General features: G+C 43.0%; 1 protein-coding gene across 8 annotated transcripts in view; it reads left to right on the forward strand.

Annotated features, from left to right (window-relative positions):
- The window catches only part of SPATA13 (spermatogenesis associated 13), a 165,181-nt gene that overhangs the window by 114,694 nt on the left and 23,650 nt on the right, over nucleotides 1-26,837 (forward strand). For 6 of the 8 annotated variants that reach the window (XM_054828577.1, XM_054828586.1, XM_054828628.1 and 3 more), the window contains exons 2-4: nucleotides 1,580-3,376; nucleotides 16,608-16,970; nucleotides 20,090-20,234. In XM_054828577.1, coding sequence (XP_054684552.1) covers nucleotides 1,580-3,376; nucleotides 16,608-16,970; nucleotides 20,090-20,234 — 2,305 coding nt within the window. Of the gene's footprint in view, nucleotides 1-1,579; nucleotides 3,377-14,365; nucleotides 14,582-16,607; nucleotides 16,971-20,089; nucleotides 20,235-26,837 lie in introns of those variants that run through there. The other 2 variants (XM_054828638.1, XM_054828618.1) reach the window with 2 other exon arrangements.

Here is a 26,837-nt window from a genome sequence, read left to right on the forward strand (position 1 = left end):
GCGGGGGCAGGCTCGGCTGGGCTCGGCTCGGCTCGGCTGGGCTCGGCTCGGCTGGGCTCGGCTCTGCCTTGCAGCCCGGCGGGCTCCCGCCGCGACCCCTGTGAATGAAGGGGATTAAAGACAGCGGCGAGGGAGATTTCAGGCGTCTCGCTGAAACACAAGAAAATCCTTTTATCCCCAGAGGGACAGAGGCTCGCAAAACTCCTTTTAAAGTGCTCGCAGGAGGGAGCAGCTTTAAAAACAGTGGATACGATCACCAAAAGCTCCCGCGTTTCACGGGGTGGTTGGGTTTGCCTGTGCGGGATCTGCTGCTGCTCCCCGGGCCCGCTCGCTGCAGCCTTACTGCCATGAAGGACCCCGACGGGCTTTCGCATCTCCTGCAGGGGCTCTGCCGCCGGGCCCCCGCCTCGCCCGGCCCTCGCCGCTTGCCAGGGGCCACCCCGCCCCCATCCCCGCTGGCCCGCGGAGCCCCCGCGGCCACTTGGGCGGACAGGAGACAAAGAAGGGGCCGGGGCTACCTCTCCCTCAAGCACAGCTGTACATTTTCCCTCCTTGGTTGGTTTTTTTTTTTGGGGGGGGTGGGGGGGAATCCCCCTCCAGGCAGTGGCAAGTTTATGATGATCCCGCTGGCCCTTGCAGAGAGAACCATGCCATGACCTTTGTTTTTAAGGTGGTGCCAGCTTCGGACTGAGCATCCCAGTGGTTTCTGGGCATTGTATAGTGTGGTGGTGCAACCACCTGCCTGCCTGGCAAAGACCCCTGGCCGGGGCAGGGGAGGCATGGCCGGGGGTCCCCACGCAGCTTTCCCAGGCACTGGAGTGTGGTTTGGGCTGCTGCATCTCCCACGCTCCGCTCAGCAGGAGATCCCTTATGCAGCACGTCCCAGTCACAGAGACTCCGGTCACTTCCAAATTCAAGGTGTTCTCCTGCTGTCATGACAGCACAGGCCGGCTTCTGGCTTTATGAGATTTTTCTGAATCTTGTTTTCTTTGGCTAGGGAAACATACTTTGCTGTGCACGCACTTGATGTAACTCTTGGGTTTACCTGCTAGGGGACAGACAAGACAGTCAAGTGTCACGCAGTCTTCTGACAGCAGCAAGTGTATGGAAAAAATATCTATGTTTTCCTCTTCTTTACCTACTGTTTGAGGATTAGGTGGTACTTGATGGATGTGCTTGTTTTCTTAGATGAAAGCTTCTCATGTGTCTTGGTGCTGAGCGCTGTGAGGAGGAAGACTGTGTTGCTGTTGTTGGGGGTTTCTCTCTCTAAGTGTGTATATCTGGATTATATTTAGTGTTGTAAGGTAGGTGTGGTAGTCATACTGAATTTATTAGCTTATTAAGCATTATAGAAACAAGAACATATTGAAATTATCCTGGTCACTTTAATTGCTAATGAATGCAATTATACTTTGAGGGAGTTATTAATGTCTTCTCCTCACCACTGCAGCACACCTTTGTTCGGCGAAAAAGAACTCCTTCATTTTGTGCATGCCTTTATTTCCTACACCGGGGCTCTGTTAGTTGGGGACTTTGTAAGGAAATTTCTCTAACGGTTGCTTTTGTTTTCCTGGTGCAGGCAGTGCAGCCTGAGGAGCTCAGCTCACCTAGTGGATGTGAAAGCAAGACAAACCAAGGTGCAACAGATGCAGGAGAGACAGCGAGGTCAGCTGGTGGAGACAGCAATGTCACTTTGAGCTACCCCAGCCTCCATCTCCATGCGTACAGCATCGAGAGCATGACAACGTTTCCCAATGGCTGTGGAAATGGCACCACCGTTACCTGCATAGTTATGGATAATAAAGAGCCCCAAAACCAGACTACCTGTGTCAGTCATAACGGGGGTTACAGCACCAGCAACAGTCATGAAGAGGAAATTCAAGAGGATAAGCTCAGCCCTTCCAAAATCATGCGCTTTTTCACCACCCCTCGGAAACGGGCTAATTCCAGTTCCGACAGGCCTCGTTCTCTGGTTTTGATGGGCAACTCGACCACATGGAATGCTTTGTCTTCCATCAGAAAAATGGGATCTTTCAAGAAGTTGAAATCTTCAGTTCTCCAAGGAATTCAAACAAGGGAATGCTCGGACGTCTTAAATGAGAACGGCGTAGGCAAACATGGTTCAAACGGGGCAGTGGTGAGAGTTCAGACTAACAGATATTCCTATTCGGGGCCTCTCCATGATTTCCAGAACGCAGTGGATGGTTTAGCTTCTGACTGCTCTGATGCGGAGGAGAGCGATGAGTCTTTCCTGAGGAATACTCATCGCTCACGCAGCATCAGGCGGGCTTATGGTGCTGGCCGCATAAACTTGCTAGACGCGGATAAAGTTCAGAGTCATCACAACTGTACTAGGCCAACATCACCTGTCATTGCAGAGCCAAAGATCTGTGAAATTTTGGTGAAAGACTCTGAAAACAACAGGATCATTTATCGGAGAAGCAAAAGTTCGGATAATTTGAACTTTCTGAAAAAAAGCTCGTTCAAACGGAAGTCCACCTCAAACCTCACCGACCTCAAGGTTGCAAATGAAAAACAAATGCCAACAAGGTCTGTGAGTGTTACTTCTGCTGACTCGGACAAAACCGGTGGGAACCCCGAGAGGAGATCCAAGCGATGGAAGAGCCCTATCAGGGCAAAGGATTTTGACCGAGTTTTGAAGCTTGTCAGTAACGTTACAGATGTTGCATGGAAGAAGGATGACCCCAAGACCACCGCTCCTTCTCCCACTGAGCAGTCCCAGAGAACAAGGTCAAACAGCAGACTGCACGATGACTACTCCCGCAGGGTTTCCAGCAGCACAGACCATGACAGAAAGAGATGCACCTCCCCAGTATCTACTCCAGACTCTTCCTTGCCGGGAACACCTTGTCTGCAAAGCCCCACAGTTGCTCAGGATAAAGAGGCTGAAATGAATGTAGCTGTTGCTGAAGACAAAAGCCTCAGGATGTCATCGGGTATCCCAGACTCTGATAGCTTATCACCCACGCTGAATGACATTAGTCCATTTCCCAATGAAGTGTTTTATTCAGACTCAGATGAACCAAAAGCTACACAGCAGTTTACACATGAAGCTGAAAACCCTCACATTCCGGTCAGGCCGACTACTCCAAAGCCTCAAAGTCCCACTGCAGAGAAGGTCAAGTGCAATATGAATTTCCAGTGCCCAAACCATCACAGCACGTGTTCACTGAGCTCATCAGAGAGCGAGGAGAGAGCCGAGGTACCAGGTCTGAAGCTGGGCAGGAATCCTGTTTGCTTCCAGGACTCGGTGCAAACTGTGTACTATGATGATGGCAATGAAGACAGTGGCATAAGCAGTCACTCTCAGCTGAGCCTCAATTTAGCCTCTGGTGCTGAAGAGAAAAAGGAAGAGGTAAGAAAGCAAGCAAAATCCTTTAGAAGCTCTGTGTGTGTGTGTGTGTGTATATATATATATATATGTCAAGTTTTATATTTATTAATGCAAAACAATGCAAACTAACCTGAATACTAATGGCTACTGCAGCTTGTTATTGCTAAAATATGCTGACAGCAATTATTTCCTTTAATATATTCTCTTTGGATGTTAACATCGAATTATTTTTTCTTTGTGCATTAATATCAAAGAAAGTTTTGGCAGCAAAGCTATTCATGTACGTTTTCAAGGGCAGCTTATTGCACCCTGCAGATACACCACCTTGTCATGTGGTCTTGTCAGATTTTACCAGCCTAAGCAGGGTCTGGCTGTGTTTCCTTCCAAGCTGGAAAGGTCTCTAAAGACTCTGTATATTTTAAAGTAGCGTTGATTCAGTGTAAAACACTTTGCCTGTGGAAGCCTTGCAGAATGTGGTGGTACTTGTAGAGCAGTGTGGCGTGAAAGATACAGTACTGAGGTTTAAGCATTCAGTTGTATCCAGTGTTTTCACTGTGCAACGATGGCCATGCTGAGGGTAAATTATCTGGGTATTTATTTGCCTCCAAATTTCAAACAGCAGTACTTTACATGCTGGACTGAGTATGTTGCTACTAACATTTTGGTGAAGACACCAGTGTTTCACCACACGTAATGCATGATTTCATACCCCTACTAGATGGGTAGATGTGCTGCAGCACCTGTGAGGTAAGTTCACGTAATAACCCTGTGCTTGTACGTAAAACACTGTATGAGCTGGCACTGGACCAGTTGCAATGATTTGGCAGTGTTGGTGCAGAGCTGTCATACGTGTCCTGCACCCATTTGAGATGGTGTGGCCCCCCTCAGCCCCAGAAACGTACACTAATGTGGTTTTGAGCTACTCGGGGTGAGGCAGCAGAGAAAGGTTTGCTACTCATTGGGAAAAATACACTGGGGCAAAAATCCCTCTGGATCTGTACGAATATGGAAGCCATTTACTGAATAAAGCTGACATATTTTCTAAGCCACTTCAGTTTGACTAAAAGTATCTTATACCTCAGGTATGAGATAGACAAAGGCAATTGTTGCAGCTGCACAAGCTTCAGCCTTTCATGTTGTAAAGTCTTAGAATGTCTGTCAAGCCATCTTTTGAAAGCCTGGCATGGTTTTTGCAAACTAACTGTAAATGGTTACAGAGCTTCTCAATATTGTCCTTCTGCTGGAGAAAAGGGAGTTTGTTTACTGTAGTGCTTGCAGCTATGGTAAGATTGGAAAAATAGACCCAATGTGTATAAATGTTGAGGCGCTGAGGTTATTCCTCTTCTGGAGTCCCAGAGTTGCCACAGCCATCCATCTTTTCCAAAACTCTCACTTAAGAGCGTACGTGAGGAGATGCGTTCATGCTGCCAGAAGAGGAGAGAGCCCTAGTGTGGACATACATCCGTTGTATTTCTTGGGAATAAAATGGAAGTAGAATTAATGCTACTCATCTACCATCTAGTGGTGATCTGTGATCACAACCCAAGAGAGGTTCAGCTTCAGCTTGTCCCTCCCCTTGGCTCCGACAAACCAGTACAGTTTTTAAATGAATGTGTACATTGGGCGGATAAAAGTTACTGCAGTTTTAGTTTTAACACCACATTCTGTTATTATCTAGCATGCAATTTAAACTTTCTCTTTATACTATAACATATTTTAGGTTAATTGTGAGTGCCTTTTGGTGCTCGCTTCAGTTGTCTAAAGTACGGAGCGTGCACTGGTGGCAGCTCTGGGTTTGTGTAGCAGGCAGGCGGCCGGTGCAGGATGGAGCCCTGCAGGAGATGAAGGAAATGGTGGCCGGGGGGTGGGCTCCTTGGCTGCGAGGGCAGCAGCCAGGGATTGTAGCCCTCTCCCTCTGCTGTGGGTGCCTCTGTATGGCAGAACAACGGCGGCCACCCAAATGGTGCAGCTCCATCCAGACCCTCTCTTCTGATCCAAAAAAGCAAAGTTTTTGGAGGCAGGAGCTGTGGATTGGAAGCAGGAGCTGTGCAGGACAGGGTTTATTTTTGTCTTACTATGCAAGGGGTGTAAACTCTGTCCTCTCTTTTTTCCATGCCTGCTCCTCGTGCCATACATAACCCTAAACCTGTGGCACTCAGAGTGACTACAAAACAGGGAGAGTGGTATGGTTTCTCCCTGCCATTTCTTTGGAGGGTTTCATTGCTCATTTCTTCCTCCTTTACAGCATACGTCCCTCAGCGTGGAGGTAACTTGGTATGAAAGATACTTATGCCAGGTTATTTTTTAATTGGAGTTTATTCAGCCTGCAGGCACTTTTATGAGTGCCGCATGCTCACACAATGAGGTCATTGGGGTTTGAACTTTTGACTACAATTCATTTTTAACTCTACCTTATACCTCCGTGTTTTAGAACTGTACCCACCCAGCAAGTTCTTCCTGTGACAGTCAAGCGTTTGGTTCATTCTCAACTATCAGCTGAGATGTAATGCTGAGCCATGCAAATCCCAAATTTCATGTAAAAGCCAGTGTGTATTCCAGTACAGCCACTAAAATCTCTGTGGCTTGGAGACATATTTCAGTACGAAGCTTACAAGGTGCTAAGCAGGTCAGGTTCAAACGGCTTCTTTCAGGACTGGCTGCTGTAGCTGGAAGCAAATCTACTTTATTCCCTTACTCACTCATCTAGTAGATTAGTTGGCAAATGAAGTCTGTGGAACTTGGTCCATCTCTGTATTTTCCCAAATGTGGAAATGAAATATTTCTACCTTGCGTTTCCCCAACGCTATAAAGCTGATTTTGCAGTATTCACACAAGGGTGTCTATCCATTTACCTGAATTGATGTTTTGGGGATTTTTTTTCTATGTGATTCAGTCTTGAGAACCTGCAGCTTCTGTCACTTTGTTGGTTTCACCAAAATGCAAGATTTGGACTGGAGCAGGAGAAGTGTTTGGCCTTCTCGGCTGTTGGCCCTGCCAGAGGTTGCTTCCCAGGGAAGAGCTATTTACGTGCAGCCTGCATCCATGCCTCAGCACTTCTTAAGCTGCAGCGGCGGGAGTCACCAAAGCTTGTCGGTGACAGCCCGTGCTTTCCCAGTCTCTGCTTTATACCACTGCCACTTATATTCAATATGTTGCTTTCAAATAGCATCAGGAGATGATTAAGTACAAGGCTGCATTTGGGCTGTTTTGTATAGTCTTTACTTTCCTGAAGAGCCCCATGTCACTGTAAATAAGAAAAACTGAAACCCCTTGCTTTGGACTGGCACCTGTCAGCCACTAAGGCTGCCTAAACAAAACACTGTTCTGAATTAGTTACAAAAAAGACAAATCAAGTTATTTGACATTTTACCTAGTCTTTCACAAGCTCGTAGAGCACTTGGTGGCCTCTGCCTTTACAGCACGAGACATTTTATTACTGAAATACCTTATCTGCATGACTATAAGTGAATGATAAATTATAGTAAAGAGGTAACTCTGATGTAAGTAGGGTTGAGTCACATTTTGTTTGCAGACTGTATGTCAGGTGCTCTAAGACCCGTCTGTTGACTCATTTATGTTTGTGCCATGCAAAAGTCGGTGGCCCCAACTGATCCACATTGTGCAGTCCCCAGCGCTCAGCTCTTGGCAGAGTTGAGCTGATCTTTCCCGTCTCTGGGCTCTGAACATTGAGCACAGATGGCTTAACCTGGGGGACAGCTTATGGAGGAGAAGAGGAAGAAGAGCTCTATGGGTGGGAATACAGAGAGGATTCAGCTCTGTCCTCACTGTTCATCCTCCTGATTTCTTGCTGCTTCAAAATGTATCTTCACAGCGAAGGACCAAAGGGTGGTGGCTGGACGTGGTTGCGCTCAATACCCACAGGGAGCATGCAGCAGCCAGGAGCTGAGGATGGGCATCCTTGGTACCTACCGCAAGCTCCAAGGATGGGCATCCTTGGTACCTACCGCAAGCTCCTGAGCACTGTGGGGCTGGGTATGAGTACACCTGCTGGGAGTTAGCTGGTTTCAGCCCTCTGAACTTTTCTTTTTGGTTTTACTCACCTCTGGTTCATCCACATGCAATTTAGAGTGTGGCTTAATCAGCTTAATCTGTGTAACTGAGAATGTGTTAAACTGTGAAGGATGATTAGATAAAGTAAATAAACGTGGGAACTTTTAAAACTAGATTTACTTCTATGGGGCCTGTAATTTGGAGCGAGGACCCATAGTCTAGTGGCACTCTGGTCTTGCTGGCCACAGGGCCTGGGGACAGAGCAGCAGAGCACTGTCAGGCTCTCAGCATCTCTGACAGCAAAATGAGGTTTTGATTAGACCGAGTGACACCGTATTTACATTTAACTCTCTGAGCTGCTCTGCATGAGTCAGGATATGTTCACACAACATCTCCACCCTTCACAGTTGCTCAAAAAGCAACTTCCAAGACTGCTTGCCCAGAGCTAAACCAGAAACCACTGTGCATTGCTACAAACCCAAATTGCAGAACTGATCACTGAAATGATGCAGAGGGGAGCCCTCAAAGGACACACGTATCTTCCCATCACAGCAAAAACTTTTCCAACTCACTGCAGCAGAGCTGCCTGCCGTTCAGTACAGCCTGTAATCATTGGTTGCTGCATTCTCTACTAGGAAGAAGAAAAACAAGGCACTGCTGACAGTAGTCTGAATTCTGGTTCAGGTTAATTTTTAAACTGAGTAACTGCAGTGCTGAATAAAATTGGCCGTTCCTGAAACGTCCCCGTTCCAGGGGTTATCGTCATCCCTGAAAAAGGGTCTGTAGATGCTGAAAGGGGAGTTCAAACGGACTCCACTGCAGTTAGGCTGGGGCAAGCTGCTCCCTTTCCATATTGCATATGTGCTCCTCTGCCTTTCCACAGCGTCTGCTATTTAGTCTGCTGTAGCTCTCCTCTGACACCTCAGTAATACCCAGGCACTGCTCACCCTGGGATCAGGAGTAATGGTACCCCCGCGAGCGGACCGTCGCTTCTGGCCATGTAATTCAGTTTTTACATCAAGCATGGCGTTGAGTTGTCAGCATTGAAAATCCATCTCGATGCTAGGAGGTCGCGATGTTCAAATTGAGCACAGGCAGCTGCAGAGTTTCCTCTGAGCCACCTGCGTTTCCCCTTTCTGGCATCCGGAGGCTGCCGTGCTGCTCGTGGTACCGGCATGCTGAGCAGGATGCTGTGGCAGGGTGGGAGACCGGCCGAGCGCTGGAAGAGACCGAGCACAGCAGCCTCGACTCTTCCTACTCCGAGCTCAACCACAGCAGCCTCGCCCTTACTCCGCACTCGAGGAAGTAATAGTTTGCAGACGTAGAGTTGTCCAAGGCAGCTCCACGCCACGCAAGCTGGAGTTTGTGACTGCTGCTGGGGCTGGCTGGTGGCTGGGCTTGGGCAGGGACGATGAGGCTTTGCTCTGGAAGGGTGGAGAGAGGGCGAACCAGAGGACCTCCGCCTGGAGAGACACTGAAGAGACACGAGGGTCTATGGCTTTTTATGTTTTGCTTTGTTAGCATAAAGTTCCACTTTCAACCTGTAGTTACCATTTGGCTTTTGAGGTTCGCCAGCGGATGTTAGAAAGGCAGCCTGGAAAAAGTTTCTTGTTTTGCCAAATAAAAGGAAAATGTATTTTTTTAGTTCTGTTACTTGATCAGGGGTGTTCTGAGTCAATTTAGAAATTACTTAGAGATTTATTTAGGGATTATTAATGCCTGTGCATGTTCTAAAAAGTAGTGGAGGATGTGAATACTCCTTTACTATATGCTACATGCTTGCTGTTCCAGTTCAGATACTGAAGTAAAGAAGGAACAGCATTAGAGCATCACCCAGCCATCCCCAAATATCAGTCACTGGAAAACTAGCGGAAACAGTTTTCTGGTTTTCGCACGCTTGCATTTTTATATGACTGATGAGATTATTTCTGCAAAGCAAATACATTTCCCTGCAAACTCCCCTAAGCCAGTCAGAAATATTAGCTGATTTGGTTTTGGAAATGAGTTAGAGGAGAGGACGAAGGAAATCCTTGAGGCTGAAGAACAGATTTGAGAGTCATGAGATCCACTTGTCATTTCCAGTTCAGCCCTATGCTTCCTCTGTGACTTACATGACTTAACTGCTTTGTGTCTGCTCCTTATCTGTGAAATGTGGATATTACGAAGGTGAACTTGCTAATCTTGGTAAGGCATGTTGCTGAGAGGGAAAGCATTATGCTTGTTGATTACGATAAGCAGGCTTTCAAGGATCAGGTTAAATGAAGCAAACCTGCATTAACAATGCCTTAGAAAGACATGGCCAAATTTTGTTGTTGGTTGTATCTGTATGGCCTGACCTTTTAGTGTGGTTTTATAGGTGTATTTGTTAGTTAAAACACCACGATTGCTTTAGTGTCAGCAAATCCCAAGAGTAGAATTATACAATTTTTTTCCAATTTCTAAAATTTCCAAAATGAGTGTTTTACCACAGTAGTTTGTGTTGCTAATGGGGATTGATTTTACCGTATTACAAGGCCCAGTAATGTAATTTTACTTTATGACAATGTATGGTTTTTCCTGGACCCATTCTAAGAGCTTATACTAGTATAGTTCACTGGTGTTCCTTTAGGGGCTCCCCCTTTGAAGCATGTTCTTCCAATTTTTACACTGTGGCTCCACCCAGTTTTGGGGGGAGAGGAGGGAAGAAAAGGCAGATTATCTTGCTATAATGTTTGTAACTTCTAAGCAGCTAAAACTTATATTAATTTTTTAATACGGTTGCATGACTTTGATTTCTTCTGCTTTGCTTGTTTGTGTAGATGTAAATGCATATGTTCTTAAACAGCTTTTTTGCAGTTGTTTCACTGATAGTATCCTCCTGTCTTGCAGACCACAGGGCGAATAGCACTGTGCATTCTAGGGAGAGATAATCAATGCATTTATTTGGGGTCTTCTCAAAGGCTAATTAAAAAGAAAAGGTGCTAGTGGCAGAGGAGGCACAGGCATGTAAAGAAAAAGGATATAGTGCAATTTGCATTTAGTTAGAAAGGAATAGATGAAAATTTTCTTCCTGTAGGTGAATTGGACTGGTTTAATACTTCTGTTCATTTGCGAGATGCAAACGCGGGCTGAATGGGTGCATCTTCTACAGTAAAAGCAATCATTTCCATGGTAACTATTGCTGTGATGGTATCACTGTTGGAAACTGTCAGCCTGTTGGATCAACAGGGAATCACTGGGATCTCATAACACTTCAGGATCTTTTTATAAGATCTGGACAGAAAGCAATAAATATATTTTCTCTGGGAAGCTGTATTGTGTCCAGAGTCTCATAATCTCTGTCTTTGTCACAACAGTTTGCAAATAAAAATATTGATCATGTCCATGAACCATAAAACAAGCTTTTGACCTCAGTTAGTAGTGATGATAAATGAACTTCAACTAATGCTCCCCCACTGCTATTTAGCAACAAGAAAAAGTGCAAAGGTTGCCCTTTATCATGTACCTGGATGAAGAGACACGTTGTCTGGACTTTCACTCTGTTAAGTGAAGATGATAAAATAATTTATGACAACTGGGTCATGATCACTTGGTCCGTTATTGTTTTGCTAGCTTATATGAATTGAAAAATGAATTCTAATATTACTAGTGAGTTCCTAGCACTTGGCAGTTAATGTGTTATACAGAAATATCAGCTAATTAATACTAACCAATTATAATACTGGCATATAGCTGTCATTGCAAGCATAAGAAGTTTGTACATTTTTATACAGACTTCAAAACGCACACAGAAAAGTGTACTCGTGATCAAAACAGAGAGATATCTACGTGAAATAGTACAAATGCTGTGATTTTTCCCTATAAATATTCCAGTTTTAAGCCTTGTCATTTACAAAATACATGACTGATTATCCATCACAAGTTTTCACTCAAAATATGGAGTAATCATATTCTGACACTACTCAGGTTTTCTTTGTAATTTATTCTCAGCCAGAAATATTATCTGTTTCATTTATCACCGCTTTTTATAAATTGCATTTGAAAATGAATATGCATTTCTTGCAAAGACATGATTAGATTTTGATTATCTCCTTTCTCCTTAGAAAAAGGCACCTCTAGTTAGCAAGGTTGCATTTCAGCCAGGCAGCTCAAAAATACAGAGATACCCCAACAAGAAGCAATACAACTTACTGTGGAGCTAAATAATAGTAGTAATAATAATAATAATAATGGCAGAAGGAGGCCAGTTGCTTTAGTGAAAAACAGGTTATGAAATTCCCTTGAGCATCAGCTTCCCCGGGGTTCATGGGCAGCAGCAGCGGGTCTGTGTGGCCCTGTGGCGCAGCTGCTGCTTTGGCAGAGGGCAGGGGGGAGGGTGTTCGTTCCCCTGCAGACCAGCAAGGCTGGAGGTCCTTGTCCTTGCACCTACCTGTGACTTCCCAGCAGCTTGCCAGGTAGAGAAAAAACTTTGGGGAGATTTAAGTGTCCCCTTATGCTGCCATGCTTATCTGTTTATATACATTATGAAGCATTAATTGTGTCACTACATTTAGAACATACAAATAAAATTTAAAAAATCCAAATAGGTAATGGTAGGGGTGGAAATGCAGGTTAGCAAGCAGGGAGCCTCAGCAATGTACACAGGCATTAACATGTTTATAGAGCAGTGATTTTATTTTCTTTAGGGAGTTTATTGGCATAAACACATCAACAAAAAATCAGCCAGGGATTGTTTTTTCTTTGCCATCATGATGGCAGCTGTATGTCAGCCCTCACGAGCGTACCAACAGCAGCAGGCTGACGAGCAACAGGCCGTGTTGGGTCAGACTTGTAATTTGGGCTTCTTCTGCAGTGGAGAGTGTGGTCAGGTACAGGATGAAGGGTTATTCATGGTTGTTATACCTCTGCCAGAAAAAGTCCTGCCATGCAATGTCAGGTACCGGCAATTTTTTACCATTTCACTGATAAAAGTTGCATCCATATAAGCAACAATTTATCAATACTCTACAGATCAGATCTCATGCTCCTTGGGCAGCGCTCCCTCTGAAGACAGTTTTGGCTGCTGAATTTATCAAATATACACTGTAACCTGACTAATAGTTGCAGAACCTGGCTCTTGTCTGGCTATAAAGGCTAAGCTAAGATTTCAGTGGTTAACCACCTGATGCTGAGGTTGCTTACATTGGTATTAATGAATAACAGGGAATGCCAGCAGCACTCATGTGCCGTTAAATGCAACAGGGTTGTATCAGCGCGAGGTGGAGTTCAGTGAGATCATGATCAAGTCCCTGAAGCTGCTGTGCCTGGACTGGGAAATCAGTCTGGGCCCAGGCAAAGGAGAGATTTGGTCTGGCTGAGCTCAGGTCTACCTGGGAGCAGCCTGGGGAAGCTCCAGCCGTAGCCTGGTTGGTGCGGTCAGGGAGCCCTGGGGAGCACACCCTGAACAGCACACCTGAAAGTGGTACCTGCAGCTGACCTGAGTTACCTAAAAATAGCCATCAAGTGCAATGACGGGCAGGTATCCACCACAGCTGCGCACAGCTGGGAAGCACCTTGCAGGGAAGCTGCATCTTGCTGGAGCAGGAGGTGGGGATCAAGCAGGGTTCTCCACAGCGTTGGGGAACATGGTTGTAGTGCCATTTGCTTCTACCTGCAATCAGGTTTGGCACTTGATTCCTGCCCGTGGTCCTCTGTAGGCTTGGCTGGCACTCTTGTTTGAGGGCTCAACTCAATTGCCTGAACACGAGCACCCGGCGCTGCTGGAGGTGCCCTGACTGGTTCCTCCCGCCATCTCCAGGCGCTGCTTCTGGATGGACAATGCCTCCTGTAGGTGCTGTGTCATACCTGCATGATGCATGGTATGTGGAGATACTTTAGATCCCTTAAGACATTTGAAATGGCCCTGGGTGCTTATGTTCAGGCAGCAAAATCTCACCCTAGATTTCTACAGGCTACGATGGCAACTTTAACATCTAGATAACATACAGACACCTCCATTGCAGACATCAAAATTTAGATGTTGGAATCTGGAGCTGAAGTGACATATTACATGGGAACAATAGCAAATAAAACTGTAGCCTGGATCAAAGTAAATGTTTATTTTAAATGGTTGTATTTGTAGATATACTGCTATCAGAAAAAAAAAAAGGAAAATGATCGAAATACAGCAATTTACCTAATGCGCTGTTGTAGGAATTTAGCTGTCCAGATAAAATTAATTCATTTATATCAGTATAAATAAGTAGAGCTGTTAGTTTGCAGTCTCAGAAGAAAACTAACCTAGGATGCAGCCTAAAAACCAAGATCAATAATCTTGCTTGCTAGCATTGGTGATCCTGTGCTGTTGCTATACTAGCAGGTGTGAATTTCAGAAAATCTAATGTGGATTCAGCTTAGACCTTTACCTCAGAAATCTTGAAATTCCTTGAAATGTTTGACCAACACTTACAATGCATGAGTCATGCACTGTATGTGTGCCGTGTATATCTCTACTCATGTCTATAGATGTTACCGATAATAATTGTAGAACATAAACCTGATTTCACTTATAAAGGATTAATCAAGAGAAGGTCATTTGAGGTCAGTGGTGCTGCACCAGTATAAAGCCAATGAGAAGTGGAACAAAATTGTTTATTCAGAATTTTTTCATTGATGTCAAGAATCACACTTATGCTTAAGTGACCGCAACACTGGAGCCTATGAGTTGTGTGCTGGATATTTTATTCCTACTAGTAAGTGGTCACTTGATCAGGTCCTGCTTGAGTAGGTCACTTAGAGGAATGTGAGGTTATCCATCTGGTTTCCTCTGATTTTTGCTATGAGAGGATTACATGTTCTGTTTTATTAGTATTCTTCAATGCAGTTTATAAATGTAAGCCTAAAAATACACGTCCTTCAGCATTGTTTATTGCACAGCAGAGACTAATCTTGCTGTCATTTGGATCACTACTGTAGGTGGAGTGCTGCAGAAGGAGAGCAGTCCTTTCTTTGCAAATGTTATTGCTCAAGATAAGGGTGTAAAAAGCAGATTAGGAGATGACATGTGACGTGTCCTTCCCTCAGTCTAAAAGTACAGGATCATGGGATGAACTTCGCCTGACTAGTTATGCAGAGAGTGTGTTCGCATTTGTAGCTCTTACAGTCAAGACTGCAAAACAAAAACATAAAATGACTCTCATGAGCTCCTTTCTCAGTCACTGCATATGTGGAGACCCTTTACCTGTGTCTGATTCTGAGGTAAGAACCTTATTTAACCTGTGATTTTGCTGCTCTGACCTTGGAGGAGCCAGTTTAAGGGACAGCTTTGCTGAAACTGTGTTGGTGCTGATTCTGATTCTCTACTGAATCGCTTATACTATTAAAACTGGTCCTGAGCTAAAATCTGCAGAGAAGCTGAAGCATGCTTGAGCGACAGGTGTGACACCATAGAAATCAGAATTTATGCAAGTGCTTTATTTAGAACAAATTTCATGCTGTAAGTGAAATAATTGAATGTAGAGCAAGGTATGACATTGATCATTTTTCATACCTTAATTGCAGTAATCATGTTAAAATGTTGACTGTTTAATAACTGCCTACTAGCTGAAGTGGTTTCATACAGGGAAACTGGTCTTAAGCTGTCTTTCAAATAAAAAGCGAAATCTGCCTAATGTTTCAGGTGGCCTTCTAAAAAAGGCTCACTGGAGTTGTACTGGCCTGGTTAGAAACATTAGGTGGAGAAGAAGGTGACAGAAGATAAGTCCTCTTTCACAGGCATCATTGTAAAAGATGAACAAAACCTAGCCAGAGACAGACAACATGATGCCTCTTCTTTTTTTGGAATACTTATTAGCTTTGAACATCATCAGAAATGCACTTGGGTAGTGTAAAGATACCCTAATAAAGAAGTAGGCTGATTTTTTTACTTAAAAAAAAAAAAAGGTCAGAATTAGTTCATAATTTCTACGAGAACTTGGGGCAGGGTTCGCTTGCTCAGCAGTGCTTTGGAGTTTGCCATTCTCTCCATCAGGCATTCATGCAAACTGCCACCCAGCCCAGAAACACCAGTTTTCCTCCCTCTGTTTCTTTTCTGTTCTTTATTGAGGAGCAAGGAAAAGCTAAGGAAATGCTGAGAATTTGGAAATTTGAGAGAAAAGTGAATATAAATTTTTAAGTGCAGTGTTTTTTCTCAAAATAAAAACTGCAGGGGGGTTGCTAGAAACGTTTATGGCAGTATTACTCCAAATGCATTGAAATCCTTAGAAATGTTCCCTCTAACAAGTATTTCAGTTGAGGTTATTTTATTTCCAAACTTGCAGTACCAAGTGCAATTATGATACCTGTAGGCACTAAGCTCCGTGAGTCAGGTGTGCTGTTACATAGGAACAACACACTCATTTTCCAAGCTTCCTTTTTCCTTTATTTGTGTTATAATGTATCTCTGATCCTACTCCATACAACTATAACCTCCCTGAGTGTATAGAAAATTAGCTTCTCACTTCCAAACTGGATGAGCTCACTCACCCAGTTCTGCGCAATCTCTAGATCTGACCCAAGTGAGAGTGTGGGAGCGAGTAGTAGGAGCAGGCGCGACTGCCCCTTTTGGTATCGGCTTGCAGTTACGTGGGATCGGCAAGCAGCCACACTGCAGCCTTACAGTTTATTGCCCAAAGCCCCATCCAACCTGGCCTTGAACACTTCCAGGGAGGGGGCATCCACAGCTTCTCTGGGCAACCTGTTCCAGTGCCTCACCACATTCATTGTAAAGAATTGTATCTGATCTAAATCTACCCTCTGTCAGTTTGAAACCATTGCCCCTTGTCCTGTCAGTACAGGTTTTGGTAGAAGGTCCAGAAACAGAGTGTGCTGGTTGAATTATTTTTACTGGTGTAACCTGTAGCATCCTACTTGTGCACAGGAGCAAGCCCTGTGAGTGCCAGAGCTCTCTTTCCAAGACATCATTCAGCATGTTCAGTGTTTATGATAGGGCCTGTCTGTACTGCTGAGGTGATAGGTGAGGGTTTAGTGTTATTATTCATGTTTGCCTAAGAGGTGCTGATGGTTGGGTGTTAACCTTACTCAGTACAACCATCATAACGTCTTTCCTTTGCAAAGTTACTCTCTTCCTGAATTGTCAATTGCATTTATTGTATTTACTATGGTAATGCTTTCTTTTTAGCAATGTTAAGTTGATCTGCCGTATGAAAAATTCGTATGAAAAATTCACAAATGATTAAGTGTCAGAAAATTCTGTGGCTTATTTGACTTGTTCACATTTAAAAAGGTTGTTTCTGATGACCACTGGAAGAGATCCCCATCCCAGGATGAAGACAAGACAGACACACAAAAGGTCACACCCAGGAGATGGGGCTCTGGAAAAAGATCTCGTCCCAGACCTCTCTCAGACTATGGCCAAATGTCGATCAGAAGTTTCTCTATACCAGAAGATGCAGTTGCGGTGGAGTCTCAGAGGACAGACTGCACGGATGGAGAAAATCAGCCAGGACTGGCTTCCATCGGGTCTGTGATCCAAAGCAATACAGTAGGCTACCACAGAGGGCGAAAAAGAAGACCCATCTCCGTAATAGGTGGGGTCAATTTCTATGGAAGCGGTCCAGCGGAAGAGATAGAAGGTCTGCTGACACAAGTAAGATAAGAGATGTGCTCTCTGCAAACTGCAAAAGACCCTTTCACTTCCTTGTCTGTATCTTCAACCTAGAAAATAGAATGGATGCTTCCTTCTCTTCCTTCCCTTTTGTCAAGCTGACATCGTGTACTTACAATTCTGCTTTCCTGGTCACTAATTACTTTGTCTTGTTGTTCAAAACCAAAACAGCATGGAATAAAACTGATACTGACTTTGGGATAATCTTTTTCATATTGTAAATTAACCTTATTTCTTTCTTGGAATGGTTGTTATGTCTCTTATTGGTGTATAAGAGCTGCTTTGCGTGTAATAGAGCTGTGTGTTTAGTCACCTTATGGGGTGTAGGGCCTGAGGAACAGGGGAGTACAAATGATGTGATAGTAACACATTATTTACTGATCATTTCAAATTCTCCAAAAGCAGGCCTGTTCAAAACCTGTGGCATTAGCTGTGGTGTTCAAAATCTCGGTATTGTCATAGCAATGATACTTAAAGCTAATAAGGAAGTAGCTTTTGAAACTTGGTAATAAATTAAGGGATTAATGAAATAAAGAAAGAGTCTAAGAAAACTGTGAATATGAAAAAAACTCCTACCCTGTTTACTACTAAATTGACCTGATGGAATGTAGGAAGCCTGGAAGAAAATAGCGAGTGGTTTAGTGCTTGAGCAGCACCTGTATACTTATTTGCCATCTCTGTTGGCTTCGGTAAGAGACTGAGAAATAAAAAACTTCTGAAAGATAAAAATAGCACCTTTTTTTCCTGGAGGTAGTCCTGAGCAGGTACGACATGTAGAGGAACTTACTGTTCTGATGGTAGTGGTGGCCCCATCTTGTAGCTGGTTACACAAAGCTTCAGGCTCACAGGCTTTTGTAATACTGCACTGATCGGGTGTTTTCCACTTTCCAGAAAAGCTGGAGGACTCGTACCTAAAGCAATTGTTATGCTGATAAAGCAACAGAAAAAAGAAATAGTATTTACATTGTCAAAAAATGTGATTCCAGTGGTTATTAATGGAATTTGAATCTTCTTATTCTTTCTCATGCTACTTGATCTCCTGCTGGGAAGTTCAATGCAGTATCATTCATGGGTACGGTACTCCCCAAACTGAAATCAAATGCTGAAACAATGGCAGAATTTTCAGTCTCCTGTGAAGAGCAATTTTTAACATGAACATTGTTATTGTATATTACACATTTTTTCTTTATAATTCCCTGATGAAAAAATGTATCTTGAAGCAAAACTCCAACTGAAGCCAATGAACCTTTTACCCAGGCAAAGGCCATAATTTCAAACCCTACATAACTGGGATATTTTAAAATTAATTTTATCACTACTTAGCTTGGAGGAAAAAAGAGGAAAATTATTGTTACAAATTCTAGGCCATCTTAGTCAAGAACAGTAGATGGATTTCAAGGGATAGTAAGTATCGGCAACCCAAACAATCCTCGCTGTACCATGGAAGTGGTTTAACATTCTCCAAGCCCTTCATTTACTGCTGAAAACAAAATTGATCTCTCTTCACACCTTGCTCGCATCAGTTTATTATGGAGGGAACATGCATCAGGGCAGCTGTTTGAGTTGACTCTTTCCATGCTACGACGCTGCCATGAGGGCTGGCTGGGGTTAAACGAGCACGTGGCTGGATCACTGTGGTCGAGACCAAAACTATGGAGCATTCCAAACGGGAACACATTATTGACCCAAACAATGGCCTGTCACTGAGTGACAGAACATCCTTGTCTGCCTGGGGAAGGGATCTGGACTGGAGCCTTACAAGAAAATTTTAGTTGCCCAGAAATAAATAGCTTTGTTGCTTAATCAGCCAGTTACTTGCATATAGGAATTGCTATCACCTCTATTAGCTATTTAATGCAATGTATCAGACTTAGTCTTTGTGGTATTAGTGATAGGATCCTGATATATTGCTAAAGCACTGAAGAAAGGAGGTTTAGAGATGAGGTTGTAGTTATATTCAACACACACAGGGTTTTGGCAGTCATATTAGAAAGCAAATTTGTAGCTGGAATGTAAGAAAGGACTAATGAAGCAGGAATACATGTGCTACAAGTATTTGATGTGGGGCTTTCAAAGACTGATCTTCACCTTGCTGATTTTTTTTCTTAAAGGCTTTGAAAACCTCTGGGAATATTTGAAAAGTGTAATGGTAATTCCTTCTTTGTTGTGCTTTGTTTTGGTCTGACAGCTTAGGTGTGAGAAAATGTTTTCAAATAACACTAAATCATTGGTTTCATGATAAAGTGTCAAGAGATCATAAAAAACGCAACCTGATCTTTCAGATTACTTGAGACAAGGGCCTATGAACAGTAACAACTGAAAGCTAAGATGTAAAGACAAGTTTCTCTGAAGTTTGTGTGCTGGGATCTGGCATTTTAATGTTGAATGTTTATGGAAGGTCATTCAGCCTGGCTAATGTGGAGTTGTTCAGGGACAACATAAAATTAGACTCAGTTTGCAAATAAAACAGGGGTAGGTTCTCTAATCATAATTAAACAGATGAATGATTTAACTAAAGAAAAGGGCTTCTGGATAAAGTTACAGGTAAACTTAATATTACCTCTTTTTAATGAGACTCCTGGGAACTTCAGAGCAGAGGATCATTTAGACAATTGTTTTTGTCTTGTAAAATATGTTTATTTTACTTAAAAGCAATACATTTATTTGAAGAAAGCAAGTGTCCCAGGAAATGAACACAACTTACTGCCGTAACATTTCTGGTCATTCTTTCGCTTTGGGTTTCCCTTCAGATGCGTGTTTCCAACGCCAGCCGGCGTCGCGCAGGCTGTTCCCACAGCAGTTAGATCCCAGAGCGTTTGGGCACAGAGTGTTACAAGATGAAAATTATAGAGTATGTCTGATCTTAACAGAAGGCCAAGGAGTTTTTAATGTAACAGAGAACTGTATCATAATAAAATATTTTCTGCGATGCTGGTGGATATGGTATGCAGTGTTTAAGCAATGTCACTTCAAAGTAGGGGATTTTACTGCCCCTGTAATTAGCTGGACTATCTGAAGAAACCTTACTTCATACCTGAGTTTTGCTCAGTTGGACTTGCTGGTAGCTTTACTAATACTGGATTTTCCTGTTTTCTCTGTAGCCTGTAACACGGCCACCAATTCCAGCGCACCAGGTCCCCCCTTACAAAGCTGTTTCAGCCAGGTTCCGGCCGCTCACCTTTTCACAAAGTACTCCCATCGGCCTGGACCGGGTTGGACGAAGGCGGCAGATGAGAACATCTAATGGTAAGATGGACAAGTCTTTTTAACTTTCTAGATCTCAACTTCATAGCTCAGCTCGGTCAGGAGGTAGGTTATAGTGTGGAACACAAAAGGGTGCAAACCTACTTGGTGACAATGTATTACCCAGCTAAGCTGCTTTGTTTTGTGAGTTTCTCATTAGTAGCTGCTGTGTTCATGTAAAACTTGTTTTTCACATCTACTGTTTGCCATTACTATGGTTTATTCTTCTGTATTAATTGCACTCCTGTATTTTCCACTCTATTCGCATACTTGCCTGAAGATAGTAACAGAATATGAAGGAAGTAAGGTCTAATATGCCTGAGTTCACACCCAAACCATAGCCACACCACACATGTATTTTTAATTTTCTGTTTGCCATGCATTCAGCTTAACTACTTAGATAAGCAAGCCTTAAATAATTGAGCAGCTTGTTTCAGAGAACTGTATGCAGTTGCAGTTGCTTACTCCGTGGTGAGTGTAGCCCAGCCAGGGTTCTGGAACATGATGGGTGGATTTGTGGAAAAGATTGCCTTTTTGGAAGCAGTACCCCTTATCAGACTCTCTGATGTGCTCTGTGTATTTTTTTCTGTAATTGTTTACTATTAGCATGCAATGCTACATTGAGTTAATACGAAGTCCTGTCTAGTATTAGTGCAATGTTTCTTGGCAGGTGAGCCCAGAAGTGGGTTTATACTATTTGTGTTCTTTCAGACCACCATGAGTGTAATCTAAACAGTTATCCATGTTTTGCTGGCAAGGGTTGGACATAAAAGCAAAATTTTCACTTTATATTCTTCACTGTTAATAGCGAACAAAACTCTACTGGGAACCTTCACTCTGCTCTTCTGTGGAGAGAATAAGTAAAGGTGTCTGGATCAGGGCTTGCCGTGACTGAAGTAGGAAAGTTAACAAATAGCATTTTCAGTGTTTCTTTATTAAAATTACACATATGTTTACTAGTCAGTACTTGGCATTTATGGTTCTAAGCTAAGTGTTAGCTGCAGTGATATCCAAATTCTGCTCAAAAAATCCCTCAACTACAAAGTAATTTATATAAGAACATTTTAAAACTGCATTTTCCAGTCTTCAGTAGAGCATGACAGTTTTCTTCAGAACATGCTCTCCAAGGAACAGAGTTGAGAATTTCTAACTATAACAATGAGATACATTATATATTAGTAGTCTCCTTTTAATTTATATTGTAATAAAATATTGGGAACTACTTTAAAACCCATGTCTGGAGTGTGTCCATGCTGTACGTATCTCAGTATACTTAATGATCCAGATTAGACATCGATGTAAATTTGACATCTAATGCTACAACCCTTGTTGAGATTACGTGGTATCTCAGTCCCTGATTCCAGAAGGACCACTCCCAGAATAACAGGTTTGCCGTGAGCTAGTTTTGAAAAAAAGAGACTCTATGCATCACAGAGTAGGGATTCCTTTTTTATTTTTAAATATCCTTTCCATTTCACGTTTGGAAACCACATGAAATGATATCAGTTACCTAGACAACTGCCTGAGAGCAGTGTCTTTCCAGGTATTTAGCTTTCGAATAACTGGTCTCCTAAACATAACCAACAGGATGACAAATACACAAAGCAAGGTTTCTGCCACTTCTCAAGACAATGAAGCCAAAGCAATGTTGATTATGCCAGATGTGACTTTTGTGACTCATTTCAATAAACATAGCAGTTGGGCAGGAAAAGCTTCTGAAATCAAAGCCCTGAAGGCAAGTGGGTAATATCATGGGCTTCACAGTTCGAGAGCAGTTGCAAAGATCTGTTAAGTAGCACCAGCTGAAAATAATGAAGTGACTGGTGTCACACATTCTGATCTCTTTCCTTTTTCTCTTAAATTCACAAGGCATTTCCTTGTCTTTGAACATGTGAGAGTTTTTTGTTTGCTCATGTACAGTGAAATTCGATAGCACAAAAGCCCTTTATTATAGAAAGAAATTCTAAACCCAAGCACTGAAGACCAGTGGTATCTTATTTTAGTTACTTGCTAAAGCCTAATACATTGCATGTCTACTTCTATAACAACGGGAGATAGAATTGGAGATGTAAATTTTTAGAAAAACAGCTGTTACAAGACAGTAAATCATCATACTGTAGGAGACAAAATAACAACCAGCCAACTCGTAAGGGAAACTTCCCTTGAGACTTATATTGCTACTCTTGTGCTTAAAGGGTTACAAGTTTTAAATTATATTAAGGAGGTTACCTATTTATCACAGTAGAGCAATTTTTATAAGTATCTTAAAAACTAACGCATCTTTTTTGCATATTGTGGTGTGGGACTTGAATTTGGCTAATTAATTGGTGAACTCCTTTAGATAGGCTTAGCTCTGAGTAGGTAGGATGGGATTCAGCTGAAGTTTAATTCACCTAAATTTAATCTAAATGTAGGTACCTACATAAGAGTTAAACATTTGAACACCCATTAGAGGCAGCGGAGGTCTAGGGCTTGGTTCAGTTACCCACCCCAGGGTCCAGGTACGTGTGAGATACCTGAGCACCTGCCTGCAGCTGGCGGATACGACAGAGGACCTATGGCAGACCTATTCCTGTCTTCAGTTGGCAGCTGGAGGCCAGCAGGATATCCAAAATACTTTAAACGGCGCTAAGTACGTTTAAACAACTGATCGGAGGCCCTAGCCATTGCATTCAATGAAGGTTAGAGTAGGAACTGCCTTTGGATGAGGTGGATTGCTCTCTCAGCTGTTTTAATTGTGACCAATACCTGCTGATTTAGATGGTTCGTTCAAATGTGGATTTTTGCATTTAGATTAATAAATGTAAATGTCTTTAATTCAAGTAGTATACTGTCCTGGATGTTTGCCTGCAATGTTAAAGTACTGTCAAGCTTTTCCCAGTTCATCAAGGTTGGGTAACTGAGTAGGTTTTAGCCTGTGTGGAGCACAGCTCAGGAACTGGGGTGCAAACAAACTGGCTGTTGGGGAGAGGAGATTTTCGGATTCACCATCCCTATCACCAATCAAATAAACAAACCCCACCCCAAACAGGTTATTGGCCATGGAAGTGAACAAATAGAAGTTTTTAATCACTCTTCAAGAAAAAACAGTTCCCTGCTTGCTAGCATTTCCTTGCCACCCTGTCTTTCCTCCCCCGCCCCAAAAGAGTGAGGATGCAAGTAGGACAATATGCGGGAAACGCAAATTCCCGGTTACTACACTGAGTGCTGTATTTGTGATTACCAGGAGGTGGGCGGAATATGTCTGATGTTGCAAGCAGCTCCATGGTGGTTGCTGTATTCTGTGGCCAAAGTGGCTGAAAAGTTCAGGGAGGCAGAAAGACTCATGGACAGGACCTGAAGGGGCATCATGAAACCCACTACCGCAGGCTAAGCAGTCCCCAGTGTTGCCGGGGACAGAGAAGCATCTGGACCAGAGGACGATGGCTATGCGGTACTTTGAAGGATGGGACTCTTAACTGATGTGAAAAGATAGAAACTATGCCGGTGGGTAATGGGATTGTTAGTTGCACAGGTAGCTGGGCTTGATGATGCAAACAGGACCTAGCAGTGTGTTGGGAGCAGCTGGTGCATCGGGTGAAGCACCTAGGCAGTCCTCAGGACTCCAGAGGGGAGGTGATACCTGTGAGGCAAGTGAGTACCAGGGGGAGTGTGATGGACAGGAGGAAAGCACTGGAGGCAAAATTGAAGCTGTCAGGTAGAAGCGAAAAGACCAGGAACCCCATGGTAAAATTGTCTGAAGTGCTGCCATTGCCACGCTCAGTGTCAGAAGGACCTTTTTACCTCCAGGCACCTTCATGCAGAAAGTTGTAATAAAAAGAGGGAGATTTAGATTATTTATGAATCGAGGAACATTTGAAATAAAAAAGATCCTTTGTTTTCTAAACCAAAATAAAAGCAGCCTGCTGACATGCAAATCAAGAGATTAGGGAGTAGTTTCTAAACAAAGAATTAGGGGAAAGTTGGCAAGGTGAAATAATACACAGTATAGGACAGCACATCCTTTACAGGCGATGTCAATGATCACTGCATCCTCAAATGACGGATGGGGCAGAAGCTGACAAAACTCAAGCAAGAAATAGTCAGGAACAGTTGGACAAATGTTGTTTAAAGAGAATTTAGAAAAACAGACAACCCTGCTGGTAATAGTAAAAGTTTACAAAGATGGAGAAAGAAACGTATTTTTAAAGAAGCTAGATGGCATATGTCAGAAACTTGGTCAAAGGGAAAGAACCAGTGGAGCATAACCAGCATATCACCATTGTGCAAGCTGTATAGGAATAACAGAAAAGATTGTACCAGTGAAAGAGAGTCTTTAATGTATTAAAGAAAAACTAGGAGCCAAATCAGATAAACAAATTGACTGTATCGTCACGTGTCACAGGATCTATGGACTGGAATGCCATGCCTAAACCAGAAAAAGTATAGTGACAGGATTAAATCACGAACAGGATTAAATCATGAGATCACCAGGGTTGTGACAGTAAATGTGACAAACCGAGGAAAGCAGAGAAGTTTCAAGGGTGGCAAGCACAGTCATAGAAGGAGACTTAAATTGCTGTCCTATGGGTTAAGCGTTGTAATGGGGCACAGTGCCACGTTTTTAGGTGTACCATAAATAACTCCTCGGTGCAGCTAATCAGTAGACCTACAGGAAGGGAAACAATTCTTGAACTGTACCTGAGGTGTGTGCAGGATCACATATAAGAGCCACTCCGTAAGGGTGGGATGTGTCTCATCTGACTCTATAGACTTCTAAGCTAAGCTCGGTGACCTTGACTGGAAGAAACAGGTCATTTAGGGTGCTGTTCATTGACCAAATACAGACAGATAATGAATCTTGCCCTCTGTGTCCATAATGAGCCAATATCCTTGCAGGGATGAGAAGAGTAAAAAAATCCAATACAGTATGTGTTTTAATTTAAAAGAGGGAAAGTAAATAAAAGTGAGAAGTCATTAATGTAACAAAGGAATTTAAAGGAGCAGAAAAAGGTGCTGAATGCTTGCCAGCAGCACGGAGAGTGTTCAAGGACAGCATATTAGATGCTTAGAGCAAATTCATGTCACCTGTCAAAACCGAATTTGGAAACACCAGAAAAGGGTTCTGTCATTAAACACAGGGGAAAACAATCTATCAGAAAAAAAAAAAAAAGCATCCTTCAGATTGTTGAATTGTATCCAAACAGGAAAAAACCCAAACCTCTAGCAATTTTGATGTGAAGCTACAGGAACGTAGAAACAATTTGCTAAAGATATAAAAACTACGTCCTTTTTAGAAAATATGAGAACCTGGTAGGCTACCAGACAGTTTGCAGGCCATGTATGTGACTAAGAAATAAAACCTGAGCTCAAATTAAGTAAGGATCTGTCTCAAAATGTCAGTAAAAGTTTTAGAGTAACTAAATAAATAGTAACAAATTGCCAGAACCAAGATTTCTAAAGGGATTCAAGAACGAAATTGCTGAGCTGCTGCCTCCGCATGGAATTCATTCCTCAAAAATTGCCTCGATAGAAGGAAGAAGGCAGCAATGGGATAACCATTTATAAAGAAGTATCAGGAGGGATCCAGTGAGCAGTAGACTAGTCAGTTGGACATAATAGTACATAGACTATATAAAGAATGTATTTAGGACTTAGAAACTGTAACATGGAGTAACATGAACAGACTAGTGAACCCTTATGATGAAGAGTGCAGGTGCCCTACGTAGAGGAAAGCTGTGCCCCAGAAATGGATTAGGTTTTCTGAAGAAAATCACCAAGGCTGTGACCAAGGGGATTCAGTAGGTATAGGCTACTTGGATCTCCAAAAGGCCTCTGACAAGTTCTCTTACAAGTGTCTCTTAATAGATGCCTGGGATAAGAGGGAAGAGCCTCCCATGCTTTAACAAGTGAGTAAGCACTAAGTAATGGAGAGGAGGAAGGTGGTTGGTTTTCTTAAGGAGAGAGCTCATGAGTGGAATCAGATGTCCTGTGTCTTCACAAATAATGTGGGAAGGGATATAGAGAATGAAATTATAATTCCTGCTTGCATGCTAAATTATTGATGGTAGTAAAAGCACAAGCTGCTTGGACAGACTTGCGGAAGAATTTCACAACACTGAGACACAACATGCTGCACTGGTGGCAGGTGAACTCCGTGTTGGTAAAGGCAAGGTAGAGCACATGGAGGAACATGAGCCTGGTATGCTTGCAGAAGAATGGACTTTGAGCTGGATATTGCCATTCAGGAAGAGCTCTTGCAATCCTAACAGATAATTAAAGTGTCAGTTCAGTGCATAGTAACAGTCAAAACAGTAAATAAAATGGCAGGAATTTGTAGGAAGGGAATAGAGAACAAAACAAAAAGGCCAATTGTGCCACTGGTGTGGCATGTGGGGGCCATCTCCCTGTTCCTTTCAACCTCAAAAGGCATTTTTTACAGGGACAATACAGAGAAAGGCAAAAGGACAAGAAAACTTACTCAGTGTCTCTGTGCGAGGAATGATTAACGCGGCTAGGGCTCGGCAACTTGGAAAAAAGGACAATAGGGGAATTGAGCAACCTGGTCTAGTGGAGGGTGTCCCTGCCCATGGCAGGGGGGTTGGAATTAGATGATCTTCAAGGTCC

This window comes from Grus americana, chromosome 1, assembly GCF_028858705.1.
Source record: "Grus americana isolate bGruAme1 chromosome 1, bGruAme1.mat, whole genome shotgun sequence".
Taxonomy (NCBI): domain Eukaryota; kingdom Metazoa; phylum Chordata; class Aves; order Gruiformes; family Gruidae; genus Grus; species Grus americana.